The following is a 23712-nucleotide window of genomic DNA, read 5'->3' on the forward strand; positions in this document are numbered from 1 at the left end:
AGGATGCAGACAATGTCTTATATTTTCTGGTCCACAAAAACCTAAACGTTTTATTAGCATATTATACTATATTTCTACGTTACATGTAGATAGTTTCACATTCTTAACAAGTGGGCATAGATTCTTCAGCAGAAGTGTCGATGCGACAGATGCATGTGTGGGGATGCACACACACGGGAACTGGAATCTAACTGGTGGTGTTGAACCAGCTTGGCAACCTGATGGAAAAATGCCCTTCACTGACACACTGTACACACACACACACACAAACCATATATATATGTGTGTGTGTGTGTGTGTGTGTGTGTGTGTGTGTGTGTGTGTACTTCTTCAGAAACACCAGCTCAGAAGAAGCATTCAGGCTCGCTCACACACACACACACACACACACACACACACACATCTCCCTGTCTGGCCATATTCAAATAAAGCCACCCTGCCTGCCTGACTGCTTACCCAAGCAAAGAATTAGCATGCCTTCTGTCTGAAACGAAGACCTTAGCAGCCTCCTATCTCAATTAGCAGCACTTTTCATTCAGAGAGGGTTTACATTCCTCCATTTGAATTCGGACTCTTGATTGGCTGCCCCAGTCCCCTCTGGTTCCCAGTGAGTTATTCATATTACCATGTAGCCACAGTAAAAACAGTTTCCCATTGAGGAAGTCACAGAGTGCATTTATCAGTGCAAAGTATGTGATGAATAAATGCCTGGCAACTGAAAAAAAAGGAAGGAAGGGATGATTAGAGGAGGAGGAGGAGGAGGAGGAGGAGGAGGAGAACAGAGTGGAACCCCTAACCCAGACTGTAATGAATGAGCACACCACATCACGCAGCTCGCTTGACACGGAGCATATGACGTGGGTGAGGTAATCGCTGCAGTCAGTGCCATGGGTGAGTGAGCGCCAGTTCCCCCGTTCAGTCTGGACTCATCTCTGGCCTCAGCCACAGTGCTGCGTTTGCACTGCGTGACACTAAGGTGCCGGAGCACACACTGGTAATACTACAGCCCCTCAAGGCTATAAAGTCAAAGCCAAAAGCGTGGGCTGCACACATAATACAGGATCCAAATGAATTTGACACACATGATGCAGCATCCAAATTCATTTGAAATGTCGTAGCGCTAGATGAGTTTAATAGCCGTGTGGATACACAGTGTGGACGAGATCTATACAAGATGGGAGAGGAAAAAGTGAAAAAAAAAAAAATCTTTGCAACTGTTGAGCTTCACAGATTTGACGCTGAATGAGAAACTGTAAGACGCGTCTGCCGACTGAAATCCAAGTGATTCTTGAGGCTGTGTGTGAGTCGTGCACACCCAGACGAAGGTGACGGTGGACTTATTTACAGACTAACCCCTGAGGCCACAATGGCATCTGAGGCTCCGCCAGCTGATCCACCCTTACAGTGGCACTTTAAAAATACCACATGCTTGCGGGCAACGCCACGCCAAACCCAATTTCACACAGGAGGGCAGAGTATGCGAGCCAAAGGCAGCATGGTTCCAAAAGACAATAGTGTGATAAAAACTAGGACTGCTCAGGAGTCTGGGGTCAGTCTGTTGCTCTCCGCCTGCTGTCCACTTCCACAGAGTGGCTTCTTCTCACTGTCATTCAGTCTCGTCCATCAGTCCATTCTCCATCGTCTCCTCGTCCCGTCTCTCCCCATCCTCTCTATTTACGGTTTCTCCTCTTGTCTTCTGCTAACTTCTATGCTCCTGTAAGCTACTTTCTACTCCTCTCTCTCTCTCTCTCTCTCTCTCTCTCTCTCTCTCTCTCTCTCTCTCTCTCTCTCTCTCTCTCTCTCTCTCTCTCTCTCCCTCCCTCCCTCCCTCCCTCATGCATTTGCTCTCGGTAGATGGTGGGAGCAGTGAGTCGGAGAAGCGGGGGAGTTGTTGGAGGCGGCGTCGAAGGCAGCCCAGAGGCAAGGCGAGCTGTCTGCTCGGGTTTCACATCAAAGGCAGAGGCCCTCCCACTTAGGCCAGAGGCCAGGCGCACACAGAGCAGAACGACCCAGTAAGCTTTGAGGCAGCACAGCGAGACTGGGTCCCCAAACACTGCACAGCGAGACTGGGTCCCCAAACACTGCACAGTGAGACTGGGTCCCCAAACACTGCACAGCGAGACTGAGTCCCCAAACACTACAAAGCTTGGCTCGGCTGGGATCAGTTCTGCAGCAATTCAGCAGCTGTGTCACACATCACTGTATTAGTCGACTGTACCACAATCAGCTGTTATATTTAACAGGGCTTCAATCAGCAGTGGCTCAAAGCCTCAACAGCCTCAATAATCAGTCTTCTATGCTACTGTTGTGTCACAATAAGCTGTAATTCAGTCAACTGTTTATCAATGAGCTGTGGCATGCATGGGGCTGGCCACATTATGGGTGTGATTATGAGCTGTGCCCTGGCCGACTGTGACCTGCTCAGCCCTTGTAAATGTGCTTGCGCAAAATGATCATCGTCCAGCTCAGAGCGCCCACTCCCCCAGTGGCGGACAGGTCTCCTGCCCTCGTCCCGCTCACTCCCTCACCCTCTCCCTCTCCCCCTCTCTCTCGCTCTCCCTGTCTCTAAAGCTTGTTGATCCGACCATCAGAGGCGCCACAGCCGGCTATAAATAGCCTGACAATCACTCTCTCTCCAGAGACCTGCTGCTACGCCTCGCTGCCCCTAAACACACAAACATTCTCCTGCGTGTTCTCGCTCACACACACACACACACACACACACACACACACAGCTGGGAGCAGAGATGCAATTGCTTGACGGACGGGACTCCCTCTGACTCAAGAGCCCTGCCCATTTCCCCTCACGAGGAGCTCCACAAGCACTCTCCCACTCCCACTAACCTAACACAGGTCTCCCCCACTCCCACTAACCTAACACAGGTCTCTCCCACTCCCACTAACCTAACACAGGTCTCTCCCACTCCCACTAACCTAACACAGGTCTCTCCCACTCCCACTAACCTAACACAGGTATCTCCCACTCCCACTAACCTAACACAGGTCTCTCCCACTCCCACTAACCTAACACAGGTCTCTCCCACTCCCACTAACCTAACACAGGTCTCTCCCACTCCCACTAACCTAACACAGGTCTCTCCCACTCCCACTAACCTAACACAGGTCTCTCCCACTCCCACTAACCTAACACAGGTCTCTCCCACTCCCACTAACCTAACACAGGTCTCTCCCTCTCCCACTAACCTAACACAGGTCTCTCGCTCTCTCAAACCAAGGAGAAAAAGAAAAAGTTCCCCTTACTGCTGAAAAATCTTCCACAGACTTCGGCAAGAATTGATGCATTATTAATGGACCCCAGAAATAGCACATCATCCCTGCCGAAACAGAAATGATAGGCGGGCAGCTTTGTGAATGTAACAGAGATGCCGAGGAGACAAGTCACCTGCACCCAGCCACTCTCTCTCCTCCTCCTCCTCCTCCTCCTCCTCCTCCTCCTCCTCCTCCATGACGGTGAAGGTCATATGAGGTGGGTCAGGAGTGGAAGCACCAGCTTGGCCATAAAACCCATTAAGCAGCAGCCAGCCAGCGCACCTGCTTGATTGAGTCCACAACAACAAGTGCTTCTCAGCAATAACAGCAGTACAGAGCAAACAGATCGCAACAGTGTGAATGAGAAAGAGAGAGAGAGAGAGGTGAAGAATAGATAGAAGGTGAGAGAGAAAGTCAAATATGATCAAAAGGGTGATAAAATGCTCATTTATTTTTTAGTAGGCCCAGTTATTGAGTAAATTTCCACTTCAAGGTTTGCAAGTGGCCTTGTGGGTAAAAAGATAAAAGGGATTTTGATGGGGGGGGGGAAGAAAGAGGACCAGCAAGGCACGACACAGCACCACACAAGGAAGACTGTTTAAAATAATGTTTTAAAACCAATCACATTCTAAATAACAACAACATTGAGGAAACACGCAGTGCATGAAATGATGACTATTCAGCAACAAAACATTTTGTCTGCAATAACACAAGCCAACAGAGCCCTTCTCTCTAGCGTGCCGTGTCAACCCTCTCCCCTGCTAGCGATGAAGCTTTAGCCACTCACACTGACCACTGCACAGCTCTGTCCTCTAAGTGCACAACTCTCATCCCCTTATCTTTAGCTTACATAACGAGACGTTTTGACAGGCAGTGTCATCTCCACTCAGTGTCATCCATCCCAGTCTAAGTTGTGTGTCTGATCTCTCATTGATGGGGTGTGACACTGCCTACAGAAATGAGAGCGATTCTGTCAGCCACCCAGAGAAGTCAAGAGTGTAGATTTGATACAGGTTTGCCATCTCCCAGTTTGATACGGTTCCTTCATGTAAACTGTGTGTGGTCAGACGTCATCTGAACAGCTGTATTCTGTCAGGTAAAAGACACTGAGCACAAACTGAACACAAGCCATCTCCCTATTCAAAGATAGGATTTATTTTTTCAAGTCACTAGTGGTAACATGATAAAAACAGCACTTGAGGTACAAGGTGGTTTGTGGCTGAAAAACTGAAATGTGTAGTCTACTGCCAAAGATTTTCTGAAATTCTGTGCTTTGCGGGACAGGCAGGCTAATTGCAGGAACAATCCTTCAGCGTCTCTCTGCTCTGGGACACTGGAATGTTTCCACCAACGCTCATATGATCGCTTGCTCTCTAACTGCACAATACTTCTTCACAGACTGACCCGAAATGAACCCTTGGGCTTGCATTTGGAAGAGTTCTTTGTGGAGCATTCATGCAAAGGATGACATAGGGGTGGATTGTAGGATATTAACCTGAGCAGTCCATGTGCAAAGGATATGTACCTTGTCTAACCCACTGGTGACAAGAGGGTGTCTCGGGTCGGGTGGGTAGATCATCGATTGCTTTCCTTTATTCCCACTTACAGTGCCTAGTCCTGTAAAACTGCGTGAACAATAGGTTCTCATAGCATGGGTTGTATGCTTTTACCTTATGTGCCTTGAGGTCCACACATCATAACGAAAATGGTTCATTGCCTCTAATGGGGCATTATTTTATCTTTATGACTCTATTGCACAACATCTGCAAATTGAAACTATTTTGAAATTAATATCATATATTAATCTGATCACCCCCCAACAACACACTGACACAGACCAAAGAGGACCCATACATTTGGTGACAAAGTCTTTTGTGAAGACAAATAGCTAACATTTGCTCGTCACTGACCAAAACAAAACGAGATTCAAAATCCAGGGCAGGTTGTTCCAGGGGGTCTCTGAGAGTGTATACTCATGACAGTGAATACTCATGAGAGCACATACTCATGCGAGCGCATACTCATGCGAGTTGATCCCTATGCCTCTGTGGAGCCAGGCGAGACGGCCCTCGGAGAGAGCCCATTTTCACGCCATTTCATTTCTCACTCAGACATCAGTGGAGGGGGTGTCAGGGTTTGTCGCATTTTTTATTTTTAGCCAGTGAATCAGGATGAGCATCTGATGGGCAGTGGGGCTACCCCCGGCAGAACGCCACTGACAGCCGACTCGAGAGTCAGTCGCTCCTGACGAAAGGGTGTCTGTTCCACACCCCCAAACCACCCCTTACAGCTGAGGCCACCAGCACCTCCTTTCTGCTCACAGGTTTTCTCCAAGGCTGTTTGAGAGAACGTTATGACCAGTGGTTTGCATTCCACAAGAAATCAAACTGCTCAAATCAAAAAAAGGGGTTGGACATTATGAGGAAAAAAATACTTGACAAAAGTAATAAACAGAGTTATAAATTGTGCTACTCTGAAAACATTGCCAAGTAGTAAGGAAAGTGTTTTCTGCTTTGTATTTGAAACAGCCTGTGTAGAATACGCTTACGGGTAAATGCTTGGGAGTAGGTCCCCGTTGTTAGAGACGCTCGTACATCTTAGCCACTCCAGTACAAACACACACTCCCATAGAGATTACACTTCCCCTTATACCGCATTAACAAACACCCTAAATCAGTGCCACACAGGGCACAGATCAAACTGCTGTGCCATCAGCAGAGATGCAACATAGAGGGAGTGTGCAGAGCGTTTATTTAACGGATGGAGGTGTTAGATAAATTCAGTGTCAGCCTGCAAAACAAACTCCCTGATGCGTAAAATCACAACGCAAGAGTGCGGTCTCTTCGGCAATCTCAGAAGTAGGTTCATCAGAAGATGGTAGTTTATTTCAGTTGAATATCATTTCTGTTTAGAGCCAACTGAATTTGTTAAGATCTCCCCCCCTCTCTCTGTCTGTCTGTCTCTCTCTCTCTCTCTCTCTCTCTCTCTAGGATAATGCAAAGCCAATGACGAACGCCAGTGTTTTTGCAATGAATCGATTAGACTTTGAACGCAGCAAAATGATACAATCCTGCCAATTACTGGGGATTTGATTTGCACATATAACAAGGAAACAGTAATAGATTCAAAATCAAAATAAATCGCCTCAAAAAGCTCAACCTTTTGGCAAATGTTTCAGGACACGAGGGCTCATCCTTTAAATGCCACACCTCTAGTGGAAACGTACAGCAACTGGGGAAAGGTGAGGGGAAAGAAACGAGCAAATGGAATGGCAGAGAGGATAAGGTCATTCATCATTTCCCAGTTCATCTCTTCAAGACAGAGATGATGGGGTTGTGAAGACCTATTATCCAGCAGTCACCCAGCCCCCCACTGACCGTGACACCCACAGGAACTTGCATCTAATACTTTTCCCATGTGTTTGAGGGACTGCCACAGACTGGTACAAGTGGGTTAACACATTCCCTTATTTATTTTTCTACTGATAAGTCTTTAAAGGAATCTTATCATATCATGCCATTAGTCTTGACTCTTGCCTTGCTTTTCTTAATGCCTTAATAGCGTCCAGAGATTACACCGTCAGTGCACCTTCAGTATGTTATAGTAGCCCATTGTGGCAAGTCCAGTTAGTCACCCAAGCCAAATTGTAGTGATGAAGTTCTCTTTTCTGTGGAAATGTTATACCCTCAGGAAATTACACAACTTCAAAGTACTCCAGGATGGTTTTGTGGAAGTAGTTATGCAGCAGATAAGCAGTAAGCTTTCAAAAAAGTCTTACTTTACTGTATTTGCAATATCCAAATTTTTTTTTAAAAAAAAAGCTTTGAGGAAGGTTGTTGAAGTTTGGCACTGATATTGATTTCTACATTTAATGCAATCAAAGAGCTTACACGTTAAGTATTTCTCTGAAGCTTGGAATGTCCTGATATTATTTCCTCTGGAATGGAGAGAGAGAGGTAATCTGACAGCACTAGACCAAGATGTGTTTCCTATGCGAGCTGTGAGAACTGCTGGTTGCTAAGATACACCCCAATCAGGCGCTGACACGCGCAGACAAGTGAAAGGCCTGAGGGATATACAGGCCGAAAATCACAGACTCCGTGGTCATTGCATATGACGAGGTGGAAGCTCAAGGATGTCACATAAACAGCATGTGAATAACCTTTTATCAAGCTTAACATTCTCAAATAGTTTCTTCTACATTTTTTTCTCACAATCATAGAGCTCTCTATGGCAGTGGCTATAACAGTGTCTTGGAGAAAACAGTCTGTAGGCATTGTGCTCAGATCTGTTACCACAGCAAACTGTATGTAACACACAACCCAATTGCTAATGGCTTAGAAATGTTTTTTTGTGATAAACCTGGAGACTGAGATGTATTGACCAGCACAGCAACTGGTCAGCTATTTGACTGTTACGTGACTTTCAGGCAAATAGCCTGACATTTTGTAGCTATACTGCATGTCTGGAGACAAATCCTATTCACGGGCCCAAATGAATACACAATTTATTGAAAGTGACAGTTCGCTTTGACAGGTCAGCATTTATGCTCAACATATTGGTAGATCTTCCAGCTCAACTGAATCAATGTCCATATAAAGAAAGCACACAACTTCAATTGATTTAACTGTGCAGGGTGGAGCAAGACCATGCTTTGATTTAGCCTTGAATGCAGTGCCCTGGTTATTCTGTTGTTGACTACTGGTCAGAAACATCACCAAAGCGACATTAATGAAACAGAGAAATTGTTACATTAACACTGTTAGTCAGCCTATGGACATTCTTAACAAAGTCATGATGACTTCCCTTAGAGATGACTTCAAAGTGTGAGTTTGCTGTATGTAAAGTATGTATGTATGTATGTATGTATGTATGTATGTATGTATGTATGTGCCGCATTTAACAATAGCAACAGAATGTGAAGAAATAACCATTTCTACATCATTTCAAAAACGCTGTTGTACTCTGTTGCCCAGATATCTACTAAAGTTAGCATGCTAACCAGCTAGAGCCGCTCTGGCCTCTCTCAAAATACCACTTTGTACCTCAAGAGGCATTAGTAGGTTACCATAGTGAAAACAGCAATGCAAAGCACCTAGTGAATAAGGTTCAAAGCAAAGATCTAGCAATTCACTAGCTAATATTTTGTGATGTAAAGGTTCAAATATCTCAAGGACCTCTGAAGGTAACATTTTGAAATTTGGTATGCTTATACCTTGCTACATACAGTACTCCTAAAGTTCCATTTTGCTCAACAAAATGGCCGCCAATACCCAATCAAAATCCAGCAGCCAATACACGCGTGTGAAGGGCCAATCTTAATGACATTTTATATGATCATTCAATGGCCTATATCATATCACATATTCTTGCCTTCAACTAATAATCTTACATTTTATATATACATGCTATTTTTCCACAATTTGTAAATAAACTATATATAAAAAGTACAGCTATACAATGAAGCTTTTATTGTTGCTTATGTATACATTTACATTTCTCAAAAGGCTCAAATTTAGCACAAGAATATATCTATTAGAAAAAGTCACACTCATATTCACTAGACACCTCGGAAAACACGCCCAGGTACCGCTTCACACCCTATCAGTGCACAGCCGCCCCATCCACAAACCTTACATTTTCACTCAGAAAAAGATATACAACAAACTAGTCTACTTTTGCCAGAAATTTAATCATTCAAGATAACAACATATTTTCCGTTGCAGGAAATGTGTGTCATTTCACTTAATTCTTGCTCATTCTGTTCTAAATTGAATTGGAACCTTGTCTAGTGAGTTTGGGAGACATTTCATCTACTTTTGACCTCCTGTTTTGTAGGATGTGATTTGTTTCTGGTGTTTGATTTTTGCTTTGTGGTAGGTCAGATTTGTTTCACTTACATAGGTATTTTCTGTTGTTACCTATTGCTACTTTGGCCTCTCCCTGTGCATTGGTTTTTGGTCATGTTTTTTTAACCTTAATTGGTAATCCATTATGGTAATTAATTTGTATTACATCTTTGATTTGTTTGTGTATTGCTGAGGCAAGAGAATGGAATAGTCTTGTCAATTAATTTCCCCAAAATCAACCATTTAAGGACTTTTTTTCCGAAATGTTCTTTTGGGGGAGCATGTCCCCGGACCACTCTAGCTTTCTTGGGTTCACAACTGTATGAGGCATGTTTCAACCACCAGACATCACTTAAGTTTCTCCAGTAAATGAGTCTCTTTCAAAATGCCAACAGCGGCAAGCAAATGCATTCCCGTAGATAGACCTCAGGAATTGTACTTAAATTCCAGCTACTGAGGAAAAGGAAATCCTGTGCCGATAAAATAAACATGCTGATATTCTTAGCTGATATGAGGACACTTTTCCATAATGGGTGCAGCATTGGTGGAGCCCAGAATGCTTGGTAGACTTCAGTTATCAGTTGAATCTGGGGCTAGTGTACGGAGATCTCTTTCTTACTATAAGTCCAGTGCTCAACTGGTCATGCCTCTATTTGTTAACTTGTCCACTTACTACAGTTCATTTGTTTTCCACCATACTATCTTCAACTATGTTCTTATTGACAAATGCCCTGTAGGCACTGAACCATGTTTTCATGTGTACTGATCAGCCACATAGGTACTGACCATTTGCTGACCAATAGGCTACTGTCAAACTATAGAAAAAGGAAGTTTAGGTTTGCATCAAAAGCAGTCATGGAATCGTCATGGTGGTTACTATAGGTGATTGTGTACATTTTGAAATGATGTTGGCAACATTCATCCCCCAAAGTCACAACCCACTAAAAAACATGTGACCATGTCTCTCTGTCTTGGAGTGCACTTTTCAAAGTTTTGTTTTCAGTGAGTACAGCAAGAAAGATGACTCAAGTGTCCTTAAACCTTACAGAAGACCAAGTTCATTCAACCGATAATTATAAGTGCATTGTGTTGCCTTTTGGTATGAAATGCGCAATATAAATAAAGTTTGATTTGATAATTGAGAAAGGTGGCTTCCAGAGTGATAAGTAAATTATACTGACAGGACTATTTCCGTCCTCCTGGCAGGCCTACTTGCGTCTAGTGAATAGCCCAGGTCCCATAGCAAACACACCTGCTGGATTGGTATAATAATAATAATAATAATAATAATAATAATATGGAATATAATTAGAACAGTAATAATACAAATTCCATGGAAGGTCTGTCCCATGAGATCTGAGAGATTACCAAAAGCCTGCTGCCTAGTGTAGTGAGATAAATCCTAAGAACGGTTTGACTAACAGGTAAAACAAGTTTTTAAACGTGTCCTTGTTTTATAAAAGATTTCCTCTTAACTGAACTCCTCAAAAATGTTGGCATATTAAAAGGGGCCGATACAAGAAAGGGCTTTGAGGGCAAACTTTGACCTCTGCATCGGTTTCAAAGCTGGAAAGGTCAACCCTGTGGCGGCAGGGCAAGGCAGTGGCATTTGAGTCAGCATTTCTGTTTGCTGGTTACTCTGACCTCTGTCCAAACACCCCAGAAAGGCAGATGAACCAACTAAACATGCCGTCCATCCCTTCCCATCCATTTAATGGCACGGGTCCAGAGATCCAGATTAGCCTGAGCTAGTGTGGCGAAACGGATCAATAAAGTCATTAAACTTTAACTTTAATTCCTAGTGTCTGAGAGGAACTAAAATATTTGCTTTCTGTAAACATAGTTGGGACCTTGATGGTGCCCTAGTAAGTAGAATCAAATAAAACATTTGGATAAACAAACAGTGTACAAGCGGAATAACCATAACCCGTCTGGGGCCTGCCATTAAAGTTAAAGTACTTAATAATACCGCACCATCTTAGCTCTTCACATCTGTTGCTTTATGGCTATGACAATAATTAGAACTCCTAATGAACAACAATTCACTGCGGCATCATTTCACTATTCAGCCACTTATATTTAAACTACAACCTACAACTCACATTTGAAATGAGGCAAATGCCTGGCCCTGCATCAAGACAAAATTCCCCATTTTTTGATAAGCAGGCGAAACTGCTTGTTATGCTTGTAATGAACAAGTAATAGCCTGAATCTCACACACAAGGGCAAAAATAATTGTTTGTTGACAGGCTAATAGTGTTGTTCATTAAAACTCAAGCTGCATCACCCAGTGACCCATCCACAATCGTGGCATCGTCAGAGGTTGCACTGCGTAGCACCTCAAAATCAATTAGTGGTAGAGGTCCCCCCCCAAGGGTTACCAATTAAATGAGTGAGCCAGAAGAGGGTGGTATGAGCGTCCTCTGAGAGATCCTGGCTTAACTGTGTTCTCCTGCTGGGCTCCCGGTGGAGGCAGGGCAGGGGACCTGAGCTCACTCCTATTAGCAGGCCAGAAACGCTGCTCGCAAAAACACAAAGTGAACAAAAGGAGAACAGAAAGAGCAACTTTGAAGCTAGTCTTAGGAGAAGAAGTGAGACAACTCTAATCTTACTCTAATCATAACTCGAATCTGATCAATATCACAATAAGCCTGTCAAATGGAAACAAACTCCATCTCCATAATGAAGCAGGGAAGGCAGAGATGGTGCCTCTCCTTCAGAGTTCGTGGACAAACTGCATGCTGCATGCTGCCTGCTAAAGGGAGGCACACCATCCGGTCTGCAACTGACAGCACTCAATGCTGCAGGAGCCATCTGAGAGGTGAATTAGTGCTCAAGCTGAACACCCAACTGCTCGAGTGTGTGAAAGCTTTGCTTGCAAGAATAGCAATTTCTGCTTTGATGCCCATGGAACCCTTAAAAGGTCGCCAACAAGCAGCCAGGAAGTGAGGAGATGTTAAATCAAGACACAAATCTTTTGCTCAATGAAACTTACTGGTGTGAATTAGACATCTCTGGTGCTTCACTTTGCTTCAAGGCATTAATGTGCATGCACACTAAAGCTTGCAACTGATTCGTCTATATACGTATCACACCATTCGCTCTCTCTCTAATCACTTTCTGCACATAACAGATCCCGTTTGTTTGCTCAATGTTAGGATTAGACTTCCTGTGTTACATAACAAGGATGTGCCATCTGGTTAAGAAGTGGTAGTGGACGACCACCATCAACAACTTGATCATCACTTCACGGATTTCTATGGAAAAGTTCATTTTCCTATGACATGAAACTGAAATAATGAGTCTTCTGACACGCGTCTGTTTCCGTTTCTGTGTGGGACCACCTTACCACCACGATCATGCCCTGGATTTCCACACCTCTGCTTGTGTCCTAAATGACATTGTGTTTTTCAACTGTGATTGCAAACAGTGTTGTTTCTATTAAAAGGCAGATTGAAACTGTGAAGCTGGCAGTCAAAGCAGGGGGAAAAGATGCCAGGGCCAGGCACATGATTTATTTAGCACAGCTGAATGCAAGCAGAGCGAAGGCCTTATGGCATAATCTGGGACTAAATAACAGTTGTAGCATTGGAGGCACAGGAACTAAAACACTGTCAAAAGGGAAGAGCTGCCTTGGCTAGCAGCATAGATTATCATGCCGGCTAGGATCTTACTGTTCCTTACAAGTAATGATGATGTTCAAGTGCAAATAAAGCAGATGTGCTGGATTTAAAAAGGAATTAAAAAGGGGAAGATGACGTGCTGGCATGGAGTGCAGAAATGACTGCTTTTCCTTGCGGCTCAACACCCATTTGGAAGTAATCTTGTGACTGCTACAGACAAACTCTGCCAAATGAGGGGTTGGTCAGAGAAAGCAGGACAACATATTGTTACTATGATTAGCAGACATGGCTTATCTCTAGTCAATCATGATTCAAGTCCCCTTCACCATGTACATGAATGCAGACAGATCCACTGACTTAAACAGAACTCTATTTCTAAGGGCAAACTGGTCTCACAATGTAATGATCACCTCAATCACAGGGAACATATCCTGGGGAGCAGATGGAATGATGGTTTCACATTCAAATCTTACATAATTTTCATATCCAAATAGTAGGTCAGGGAAGGGCTGTGCTTGGCCGATTTTCCACATTTTCCTTGGTTTTGTTTACCAAAAATGTGGAGGGCTCATAGGATCGGTCATATACATCGTTAGAGTTTTGCATATTATTATTTTGTATAGGCCTAACCTGCCAGGAACACCAAGTTGAAATGCCACATTCCAGAGAGACTGGGAACAAAGAGCATGGATGTGCATGCACACACTTGTCTCTACGAGTATTTAATGAATGGTGCGGGGGTCTGTCTGAGCCACAGAAAGTATTAAGGAAACCCACAGGACAATGACACCTCTCCCACTAAGGAACATCTCCATGTCCAAACGGTGACCCTGGACACTTCTGTGCAGGTGTATTGCACTTTAGTAAGATCTTTCAATGCAACGGTGTATTAAAAATGTAGACAATTCCGTTTTTATAAACATATTTGTGTGTATATTCGGGGTCATACATTTCGTAGGAGGCGGAATCAGACAAGGCCATGAATGGATCTACCACTAGAAGGACAACAAGTCTGAGGCCCAGGTTTTAAAACCACTTGTTAAACTTGTCGAGAGGACTACTTGCCATTACGAGAGTACCAAGACGTTCAATCACTCCTCGCGTTTTGTAGTGTATTCGTTCACTACTTCTAGACACTTACAAGAAAATCGATGGATGGTCGTCGTCTAATCAGTTTAGAAGGGTGATTGAGAGAAAGCAGGTATTAACTTAATCGTGTTAAAGGCTGCGACGAGCTTAAAGACAACTTGTTTAGTCCAACTAAAAGGAAGTCGACAACTTGTTCATCTTCAATCCTTGGTACATTTGATTTGCATTCGCTGTGCATGAATGAGCCAAGCGACTGACAAGAAAATTACGTCACTAACTCAAAGTAGCCTACCGAGTGAACATTTATACTGAATAACGACGGCTAAACTTGGAAGTAGCCTAGGAAATGTTCAAGCAATGCGAGAACACGCCCAAACAGGCTACTAGGGCTCAGCTTACCCTGCAGCTGTCCACCCAAAAGGAACAAAGTATCCTTCGGCTAGATTTCCAAGTTTTGATACAAATTACCAACTGTGTTCTGTTGACATGGTTTCTGCACACACAAAAAATAAGAATCAAAGTGACAGTTAAGTACTGCGACCTATAAGGAGTCGACTTAAATTAGCGCGCAAAGGCACAATATATCAACCCCTTAAAGTAATATATCTACAATAGCTCTCTACAAGTAAAATACCCGAGCTAAATTGCAGCTTGCCAGAATCGCTAACGTTAATCTATTGTAAATTGTTGTAAAATGCTAGCCTACTATTGTCATCTGGGAAACAAACGGCCTGGCTGAGTTCTTGCTGAAGAATGACTGATTATATCCTACAACGTTAACCGTCTGAAGATCTGATGACCAATGATGCTCTGGTAGCCTATATCACCGTTTGCTAGGTACACATGTTGTAAATCTGTTTAGCCCATAATATACCATTAAAAACATAGAATACGTTAGCTCTTGGCTAACGATATCATTATCTTGATGGTCAGCATCACAAGCTCACCATCTCAAGTAGAACAGCTGTACAAAGCTGGCCTAAATGTTTGAATGTCTACCAAAAATGTGTTGCCGACATGATTTACGAATCAAATGGTGAAACAGCATGTTAAGACATTCAGTACGGTTGACGACCTGTTAACACAGAGTGGATGCGAATTTAGTCTAGTGTTAGCTCCCTAGCAAACCACAGCAAAGGAATGCTGTACTGCTAGCCAACAGCAGCTATCAACGAGCCAGTCGCGTAACAAGCACACAGATATTTGCGTGCTCATAGCTCATTAAAATTAATTTCAATTTACCTGATCAAGAGGGAGATTAATGAATTCACTGATCGGCCTCAGAAGAGTGGAGCCTGTGCAAGATGATGTTTCAGTAGCCATGATTCAGATATGAATCTTTGCTCCCCTCTCCCTCTCAGTCAAATCCCCGATTTACTCTCCTCCTTAAACTACTGGCTAGTGTTGCTTGCTGTTACTCAACTGACTGGCTGTCAGTCGAGGCGCAGTGATGTAGCCTCAACGACAACAAAGGTAGAGGGGTGGAGTTACGAGTCCAGCCTTTCAGCTAACACCGCCTTTGCACATAGCAGTTCAATCACGCCTTGTGATTCATCTCTGAAAGATGAACTTGATTTTATGATATCTAAAACTGAATATCCACCTCTAAAAAGAAAGCAATTACAGGCTAAATTTGTTTGGATGAGGTAAGTCATTTTTGTTTGGCTCCCATTCGATTTGAATTGTTCACCCACACTCAGTGACACCTCCACATCTTCAATCAGGGTGGATAGATGTATTATTATTATTTAACCCGACTGTCTGGGTGCTTGTTTTTGAGAGACTACCCGGCCTCTCAGTTGCCCCTTTCAAATAAAATCATCATTTAAAAATGACAGGCATGCTAATATTGAAGAACTTTACATTAAATGACATTCAGCGTATAGAGCTTGTCCTAACTCATCTCTCCTCATCTCGCTTAACCGAAATGTGACTTTTATCGCTATCTGGAGGTTTCAAACTCCAAATGACTCATGAAAACAGTGACATCTAGAGGTAAAATTAGGTATGGCCGAGAAAAATACCCAAGGCCTAATTGCCAATCTTCAGCATAAATGACCCTCTGTAAATAATTGTATAAATCGTGGAAATATCACCCAGGTTTTCACATACAATCTACATTGACTTTAGACATATTTTCCCAGTCTGGGATGTGACATAGTCGCATTTGAAGTTGCTTGATTATTATTTGTTGTCATTATGTGAACGCTCTCAACTTGGAAGTGAGACATTCCGAAATGGGAATGTTCCCAATTTTCAGCTGCCTGAAACCCACGATAAAACTCATCACAGTCTAATATTGTGATTGCACAGTTTAGACAATAGTGTTTAGTGGCGTCGTGCCCATTGACTCAACATAACACGGCCACATTTTTTTATTATTTTTTTTACATTTTAAACATATAATTGTGACTATGTTCTAACGTTAGAATTCATGGAAAGGAATGAGTTTTCATGCATTTGGTAGATCTTGTCTCCCCAGACAGCCATCGAGACCCCAAACTTCATAACTCCGCAGTTCACGTAGGCCTACGTAATTCACGAGTTTCGCATTGCCATAGGCAGCTGTCTGTGACTTCGGCAAGGTACAGTGAACGTTATAGTTCAGACAAGCAGACGAGTGGGCAAGTAGCAATTAAGTGTTTTCTCTTTGTTATCCAACAGTTTGATGGAGAGATCATAAAGATGAAGATTATGGATAAATTGGCTACATAAAAGTGCACACTTAAATAACGACACACACCTAGAGGAGGATAGGCCAGGTGTAAGTAGCCTTTAGGCTACTGATAGTAGCCTTCGTTAAACAGCTATTACTTCACTGCAATTTATCATCTGTGACCACTCGAAGTAGGCTACTTAGGCTAGGTAGCTGCTATTTTAGCAACATTGCATTTTGGCTCTTGAAAAGGCTAGTCTGTGTTAGGACTAACAATCCAATATATCGGCGACATTAGACTATATATGTGTGTGTGCGCGCGCCCGCGGTGGAAGCTAAGCAAGCCACATCTGATGATCTACTGTGGTCTATGCTACATGTAGGCCAAAGCGTTTGCGTATTTTGTATGTGTGTATTTTTGATAAATAGGTAAAATGGTGACCACCCCCCGGAAGAGGTTGCACGACGCCCCTGGTTGTATATTTGTTTTTGATAAGTATGGGCAGACATGCTGGCTACAATGGTTTCCCACCTTGAGCAGCATAGAACAAGCCTCGCTACGTTTTAACCAGTGACAGGCAAGCATAGGTTTTATACAGCCTGGCTCAGCGGATGTTCTACAGTGGAGAGTTTTTTTTCTTCCCAACAGGTGGCGCCACTTACCTATTCTTGATGCTTTTTCATTTCAATGGACAGTTGTGTGGGAAGTGGTTGTGGGAGTCGGTTGTAAAAAATTAGGAAGACACCAGGTCCCTTGTATTATCATGTTATAGAGAGTAAAATGTAAATACTTTTCATATTCAAATAAAGTGTTAGAAGTTACTTTGCATCTGTGAGTGTACAAATGTGGTGTCTATAAAACAAAATGTTGATTTAAGGCTAAGAAAGTGAGATATGTCAACATTATAGACCAGCAAATGTGTTGTGAGCAAATTTTATTTAACTTTACATCAGTTAACAATTTGACATTTGTCCATCAGGTTCTAGCTGGAAGGAGGACATTTTGTATGGGAAGAGAGTGATGAAATGCAACTAAGTCATATAGAACACTCCTCCTGGCTCCTGTGTAAGCATCCCCGTTTGACAGAAGGTGACTTTCAACTCTTTTTTTGGATTTTCAAACAGTAATTTCCAGTTTGACCTGACTCTTAAAGAAGGCAGTGTTAACATAAATGGAATGGTGTTTGTGCATACTTCTCCCACACCTTTATTACCATGGAAAAGTAAGTATGAGCATGTCTTTCTTCTTCCATATTCTGTCAATAAGGCAACAATTCCATCTGTCACACAAGTAAATTACAGCCTGACTTTATCAGTAATTACTCCCGAGTGGCACTGAATGGGTTTGGTTATGTGAATATCTAGCTGAGTTTTCCCTCTACGCTCATTAGGAAGATCGGTCCATCTGAGTAATTGAGTAAATACAAACCTCTGTTGCTACTGGCAACCACTGAGCACCTGCTTAGCACACAGGCCCATAGATGAGCTGTGAGAGAGAGGCAGAGTGAGAAAGAGAGAGAAGTCTTTTCAGTGTGTGCTCAGTGACTCAGCAGATCTGCAGCAATATGTGTGTGTGTGTGTGTGTGTTCACGGGTGTAAAGACTGAATTATTTACTCAGCGGCGTCAGGAGGACCCACAGAGAGGTCCTAGAATAGTGTGCTCAGAATATAGAACGACCACAGTTCGGCTTTCCCACGTTGTTCCGATTCAGATCCAGCCCTGAGTGAGATCGAGGGAATGAGTGCTGAAACGGGACATTGTCCAGTGCCGATTTATGGCCTGGCCTTGATAACTGGTCATCTTGTTTGTTTTCTCAACTGTAATGCTAGGGAGGAAGTGACAGCTAGGATCCTTACAGAGAGAAGCACTTTTTTCTAATAACGTGGGAGTGTGTCAAGTGAATGACTACTCATTAGTTTGTGATGGCCGCCCGATGACATTTGATTTAGATGTCTGAATAGACAATGCTAGGCTTTTATATTTTATATTTTTGGAATAAAATCTTGCTAAAAGATTTTTCCTAGTCATAGTTTATTGATGTGTGAAATTTCATGAGTATACTTAGTTTCACAGACTTTCCTAGTACTTTCTGTCCATGCTGAGGGCTTACATAACCCCTATTAAAAATTCACTGTGAAATATCCCATGTAATAAAAGCCAAGTGTACTTGGAGAGAGAGAGAGAGCTCTTCCTTGCATTCATTACTGTCCGAACTGTCATCGGCTGGTGATGCAGTTCTAACATTTGGAACTGTGAGAACAAGAACCAATTAAAGCGCCAGCATGCAAAGGCGATGCATTTGCTACTGTAGATGTCTCCATGGCAACTTTTCCCTGCCTCTGACGAGAGAGAGAGAGCTGCGATCGGTTCAGCTCTGTGCTTCTTCTATGGCCCTTCTGGCACATGCAGCAGCAAGAGAACAACACTGGAGAACAGCTTTCATTAGGCTCTCTCTCTCTCTTTCTCTCTCTCTCTCTCACTTTCTCTCTCTCTGCTCCATAAGCCAGAGGTCACAAGATAAACATTTGTGCTTGTTTGTTTGTTGTGCATGTGTCTGTTAGTTTGGGTGCTGCAGTGGTCTTTCTCTGTCTCTGTGTCTGTGTGTGTGTGTGTGTGTGTGTGTGTGTGTGTGTGTGTGTGTGTGTGTGTGTGTGTGTGTGTGTGTGTGTGTGTGTGTGTGTGTGTGTGTAAAATTACCCTTCAAATATTTGTTTGTTTATCTTTAGCCTAACCCTGACATGTTTTTGTAAAATAGCACAAAATATGTGGCCCAACAAGTTTACTCATGAGCCTTCAATAACATGCATCAGATTCAGAATATAATGCCAGATATATGCCGTAACCTGTCATGTTTAAAGAACTGTGACATGACTGTCTGTCACTTCAGATTCAGTTTTAGGCTAAACATTTTTGGCTGTATCCACTCTCTGTCACTCTCCTTATATAGTAAAGTTTTTTTCTACAGGCAGACCTGGGCCCTGGGGAATTCCTTTCTATAGTGATGAGACAGGAAATCTTTTTGTGTGGGGAGTCAAACCATAGTTCAGCCACAGCACACTCACTATAAATAGCCTGAGAGATGGGTGCGGGTTGTTTGTTTTTTTGTCTGCATCCTTCTGTATGACAACCATATTGTTCATTACTCTTGTCCTAATGCTAACAAAATCTGAAGTGATCCTCGGATGTTTACAGTGCAGTTTTTCTACCATAATTAGGGACAAACGGATTTCCTCAAAGGTCTTAAAAAGAGTGAGAATACTGACCTGAATGTGTGCAGAATCTAAAAACAAAAAAACTGTTGAGTTTGCTTTTTGTCACTACGTAATTGCTATATAGCACAGACAACAGTGACTGGCCACCCCAGTTTTTGTTCCCATTTACGGCACCATGCTGTAGGAGTAAAACAGAGAGGAAGGAGATGATTCACTGTAAATTATGGGTATACTGAGTGTTTAGGGATTGCTGCAGTTTTTACAGGATTTGCAGGGAGTGCAACACCACTCTGCTGTGTGGAGCAGTGAGTTCAAACACATGTGTGAAACAAAGACTAATGAAATGCCTGCACCACAGTCCGTCTATGCAGTAGAAAACTGAACACTCCCCACTCTTTGTTCATGGTTGTCTGCAGCAAAATGTGAAAATGCCTCGATGCAGCAAAGGACTGCGAACATCCGCAGCCCGACTTTGCTTGTCAAGATCCCCTCCTTCTTATTCGGCACCATCTTAAACAGACAAGGTTTCCCCCTCACACAGCTCGACATGCGGTTTCTTCTTCACGCAGCTTTCAGGGGTCTGAAAAGAGGAAATATTACTGTGGGATAGTGAAGGATAGAGAGCCAAAAGTGTAGGAGTGGGTCATGCACTGAATCAGGGTTCCCCCCCCCCCCTCTGTGTGTGTCTGTATCCTGGCTGCAGGCAAAGGCTCTGTCCAGAATTCTGCCCACCCTCGCTTGAAATGTGTCCGGTCTCGCCACGGAACACCCACACCTCTGGATTTTTCGGATAACAACCGTCCCGTTCGACTTGGCCGCCGACGCCTGAGAAGACTGTGGGCACACAAAAGATGCCGAGATGCCTCTTCGGGGAGGGGGGAGGGCGCACGTGGACAGAGGACAAACCCCAAATTTAAGGAAGCACTTTTGCAAAGGCATTGTACAATTACTGACAGTTTCATTGTGGGTCTCCCTGCTGGTTTTGCATACTGAGGCAGAAAGCTTTGTGATTTATAAGGAGGAGGGGGCATTGTATGTTTCCATTAACATCTAATATTAACAGACGTCTGAGTTCCAAACCAATTAAGTATTCTCTGCTGACACAGTAATAAGATCAAAGGAGCTGGCAAGTGAATGGCCCTGGAATCTAATTCAAGGTGACTTTTAGCTGTGAGATCAATAAATCCATATTGTGGACATCACATGACCAATTTCAAATCCCTCTTAAGTGTTCTTTTGTTCGACTCACATTGCAAAACACACAACGTGCCTTGCTTGTGAGGCAGTGATCTAACTTGAAGCTATGCTATGAAATTATTGAGCGTTATCATGCAAGTGTGCGCCCTTTGATTTCACTAATCATACACCTCTCAGGCAGGGTAGGTGACAGCCGTTTTCATGGCCAATACATCTGAGTGTTCCTCAACCAGCTCCCTCTTTCATTAGCATCCTGGGATTCTTAAACACGGCCCCCCCACCCCTTTCTAATCTTAATGAAAACCCCAAAAGAGAACACACAGCTAACACACTGGAGACACAATACGAGAAAATCAACCGATCAAAGTAAACTAGCGGCTACCCTTCACTCAGTGTGCTGAGGAATGAGGCTGCTTCAGGGACACACTTTCATCTTCAGTGACACACTCCACTCAAGCAATGCCTCTGTCTTTCTTTTATGCACCCACATGAAGGTCTTTTTTATTTTAATAAGTGCCACTCACTCAACCGACCCCCAGACAGTCTTCTCCCCGGGAGTTTGCTCCAGCTGTCAGCAAGGAGTTGCCGGTCGAACACATTGGAAAGAGGCACACATTCAGCCCCGGCTTCCTTAGCAACTCGAGCTGGTAGCCCAGGGTTACGCCAAATCAAGAGGAGCCCCTCTTTGACACCAACCCATTTCCTGTCACGCCAGCGGTCCCCTGGGAGACGCCTCTTGCCCCATGGTGAACTGTATGCGTATTCAAGCCCCATGTGAGACTAGGAGGTGGAAAGAAATGCTGCACTATTAGCTGCATGCTCAGGCTGGCTTTGGTGTCATGCTCTCGTGGCCTCTAGCTTATTGAAACTGTTGCTCACAATGGATGTCACGTTCCCTCCCACCAGTTTGTGCCAATTAAGATGACACAGGTGGAAATTGGAAATATAGTGGAGAGGAGAGAGAAAAGGACTAAGAAGAAAGAAAGGCAGAGGGAGAGAGAGATAGAGAGAAATGCCTGCACTCCCCCCTCCTTCCCCCATTGTCATAAAGCTAATGGACCTCTGCTCATGAATACAGAATAATTCTGTCCATTCCACAGCAGGCCAGACCTTTGTTAAGCATCCTGCCAATGTTTTGATAGTTCTTACTTTCCTTTCAACACAGGCTCATGTGTTTTTGTTCATTGTAATTTTCAGTTTAATTTGAGGACAATTGTTGTCCGGTCCAGGAAAGTATAATAGCGTGAAAGAATAGCTAAGGTTGATTTCAATACACGTCCAGGGAGAGAATCAGGAATGAAAAAGCCAAGTCTTTCCATTCGAAACATAAAACTACACTGAGCAATCATTAAGTCAAAGAGCTTTCATACACCAACAGTATACTGCATTCCATGGAAAAAGACACTACAATCACACCATCTTTAGAGAAGCACACCTACCGCCTTGTAGGAAAGAATTCCATTCATCACTCATAAATGGTCTGAGAAGACAGCCAGCAGATCATCAGCTAGCCTTATCCTTATTACTAAAGCTGATATGTGACATGCCTACATATGTTCTTATCCTTATTACTAAAGCTGATGTGTGTCATGCCTACATATGTTCTCATTCACAGATTGGCCACTGATGAGTAACTTGCTGGAAATCCACCAAAGAGGAACATCTGAAACACCATTAAACATGGTGTTGGATCATTTGTAAGATACATCAAGCTGCCGGGTTGTACTTAAACCTTTGGGGAAAGAGTCAAAACATTTATATTAAGGTGAGTGTTGTGTACACCATTTCAGAATATCAATACAGTCCTCCATACATATACTTATTTGCCTTGGTAAATTTGTTAAGCAAATCAACATCTTGTATTGTGGCTCAAATTTCCCTAACTGAAGACTGAAAATATGGAACACTGCCAAGCTTTTTATCATCTCGATGAGTGTGGCATGTTGTTGTGTAACATAAATGGGTACTTTAAGTGAGTATCATCACATTATACAAATTAAGAGAAAAGCAAAACATTAATACTCTGCATTAAAGAGGTCATATTTTTTCATCAATCTGACTGGCATTAATCTAAAACCTCTAAAACCATTGACAGAGGAAGGAGAAATAAGGGTGTATGTTCATGTGCCTTAGGACTTTCAAAGGAGTACAGAGTTCTTTGTGGAGGTTAAATTCCATGGCTGTGGTGGTTGGATATCAGTGGGATAAAACACCACATCAAGGATATGTTTGGTAATTACAAAACATAATTTGTGTTTCCCTCAGGTGTGAACAAAATAAAGCCATCCTGTACTATCTGATCTCATGTCACACTTGTTAGCTGCGGATAAGCCTTTTCCAGCTGGGCTACAAGAACAGACACGCATGGTTATAACTAGTGTTTACTTCCCAGCTGACTCATTACCTAAGATAAGAGCTGAGCCAGGATGAGTCAGTGTCACAGAGACAGGTACAGATGTGAACAGTTGGCTCCCTGCCCAAAGAAAGTGAATCAAACGCTTTTCCGTTTGTAGGTCGTCGAAAACCCCCCTACACCAAAAGTAAGTTGTGCTTAGCCATTCTTTTTCCAAGGTGGCTGCACCACACATATGCTATTTGTAGACCTATGAAAATAGAAGAGAGATTTTGGTTCGAAAATGGCTTTCCTACGCGTCCCTCTAAAATAGCTGCTGTGGCCATGTCTCCCTGGAGTTCTTTCCCTGTTGTGAGAAAGCAAGTCTGCCAAGGAAGGAAGCCTATTTATGCAGAAAAATAGACTTGAATGGGCCCCGAACGTCACATTTTTGTATAAATAATGCTGGATATATAGATTCCC

General features: G+C 43.2%; 1 protein-coding gene across 1 annotated transcript in view; it reads right to left on the minus strand.

Moving 5' to 3' along the window:
- Window positions 1-15290, minus strand: part of mboat2a (membrane bound O-acyltransferase domain containing 2a) — a 61926-nt gene extending 46636 nt beyond the window's left edge. Inside the window, exon 1 of the mRNA XM_012823129.3 lies at window positions 15074-15290. Coding sequence (XP_012678583.2) covers window positions 15074-15154 — 81 coding nt within the window. The 5' untranslated portion in view covers window positions 15155-15290. The remainder of the gene's footprint in view (window positions 1-15073) is intronic.
- Between the last annotated feature and the right edge of the window lie 8422 nt (window positions 15291-23712).

This window comes from Clupea harengus, chromosome 14 (genome assembly GCF_900700415.2).
Source record: "Clupea harengus chromosome 14, Ch_v2.0.2, whole genome shotgun sequence".
In the NCBI taxonomy this organism is placed as follows: domain Eukaryota; kingdom Metazoa; phylum Chordata; class Actinopteri; order Clupeiformes; family Clupeidae; genus Clupea; species Clupea harengus.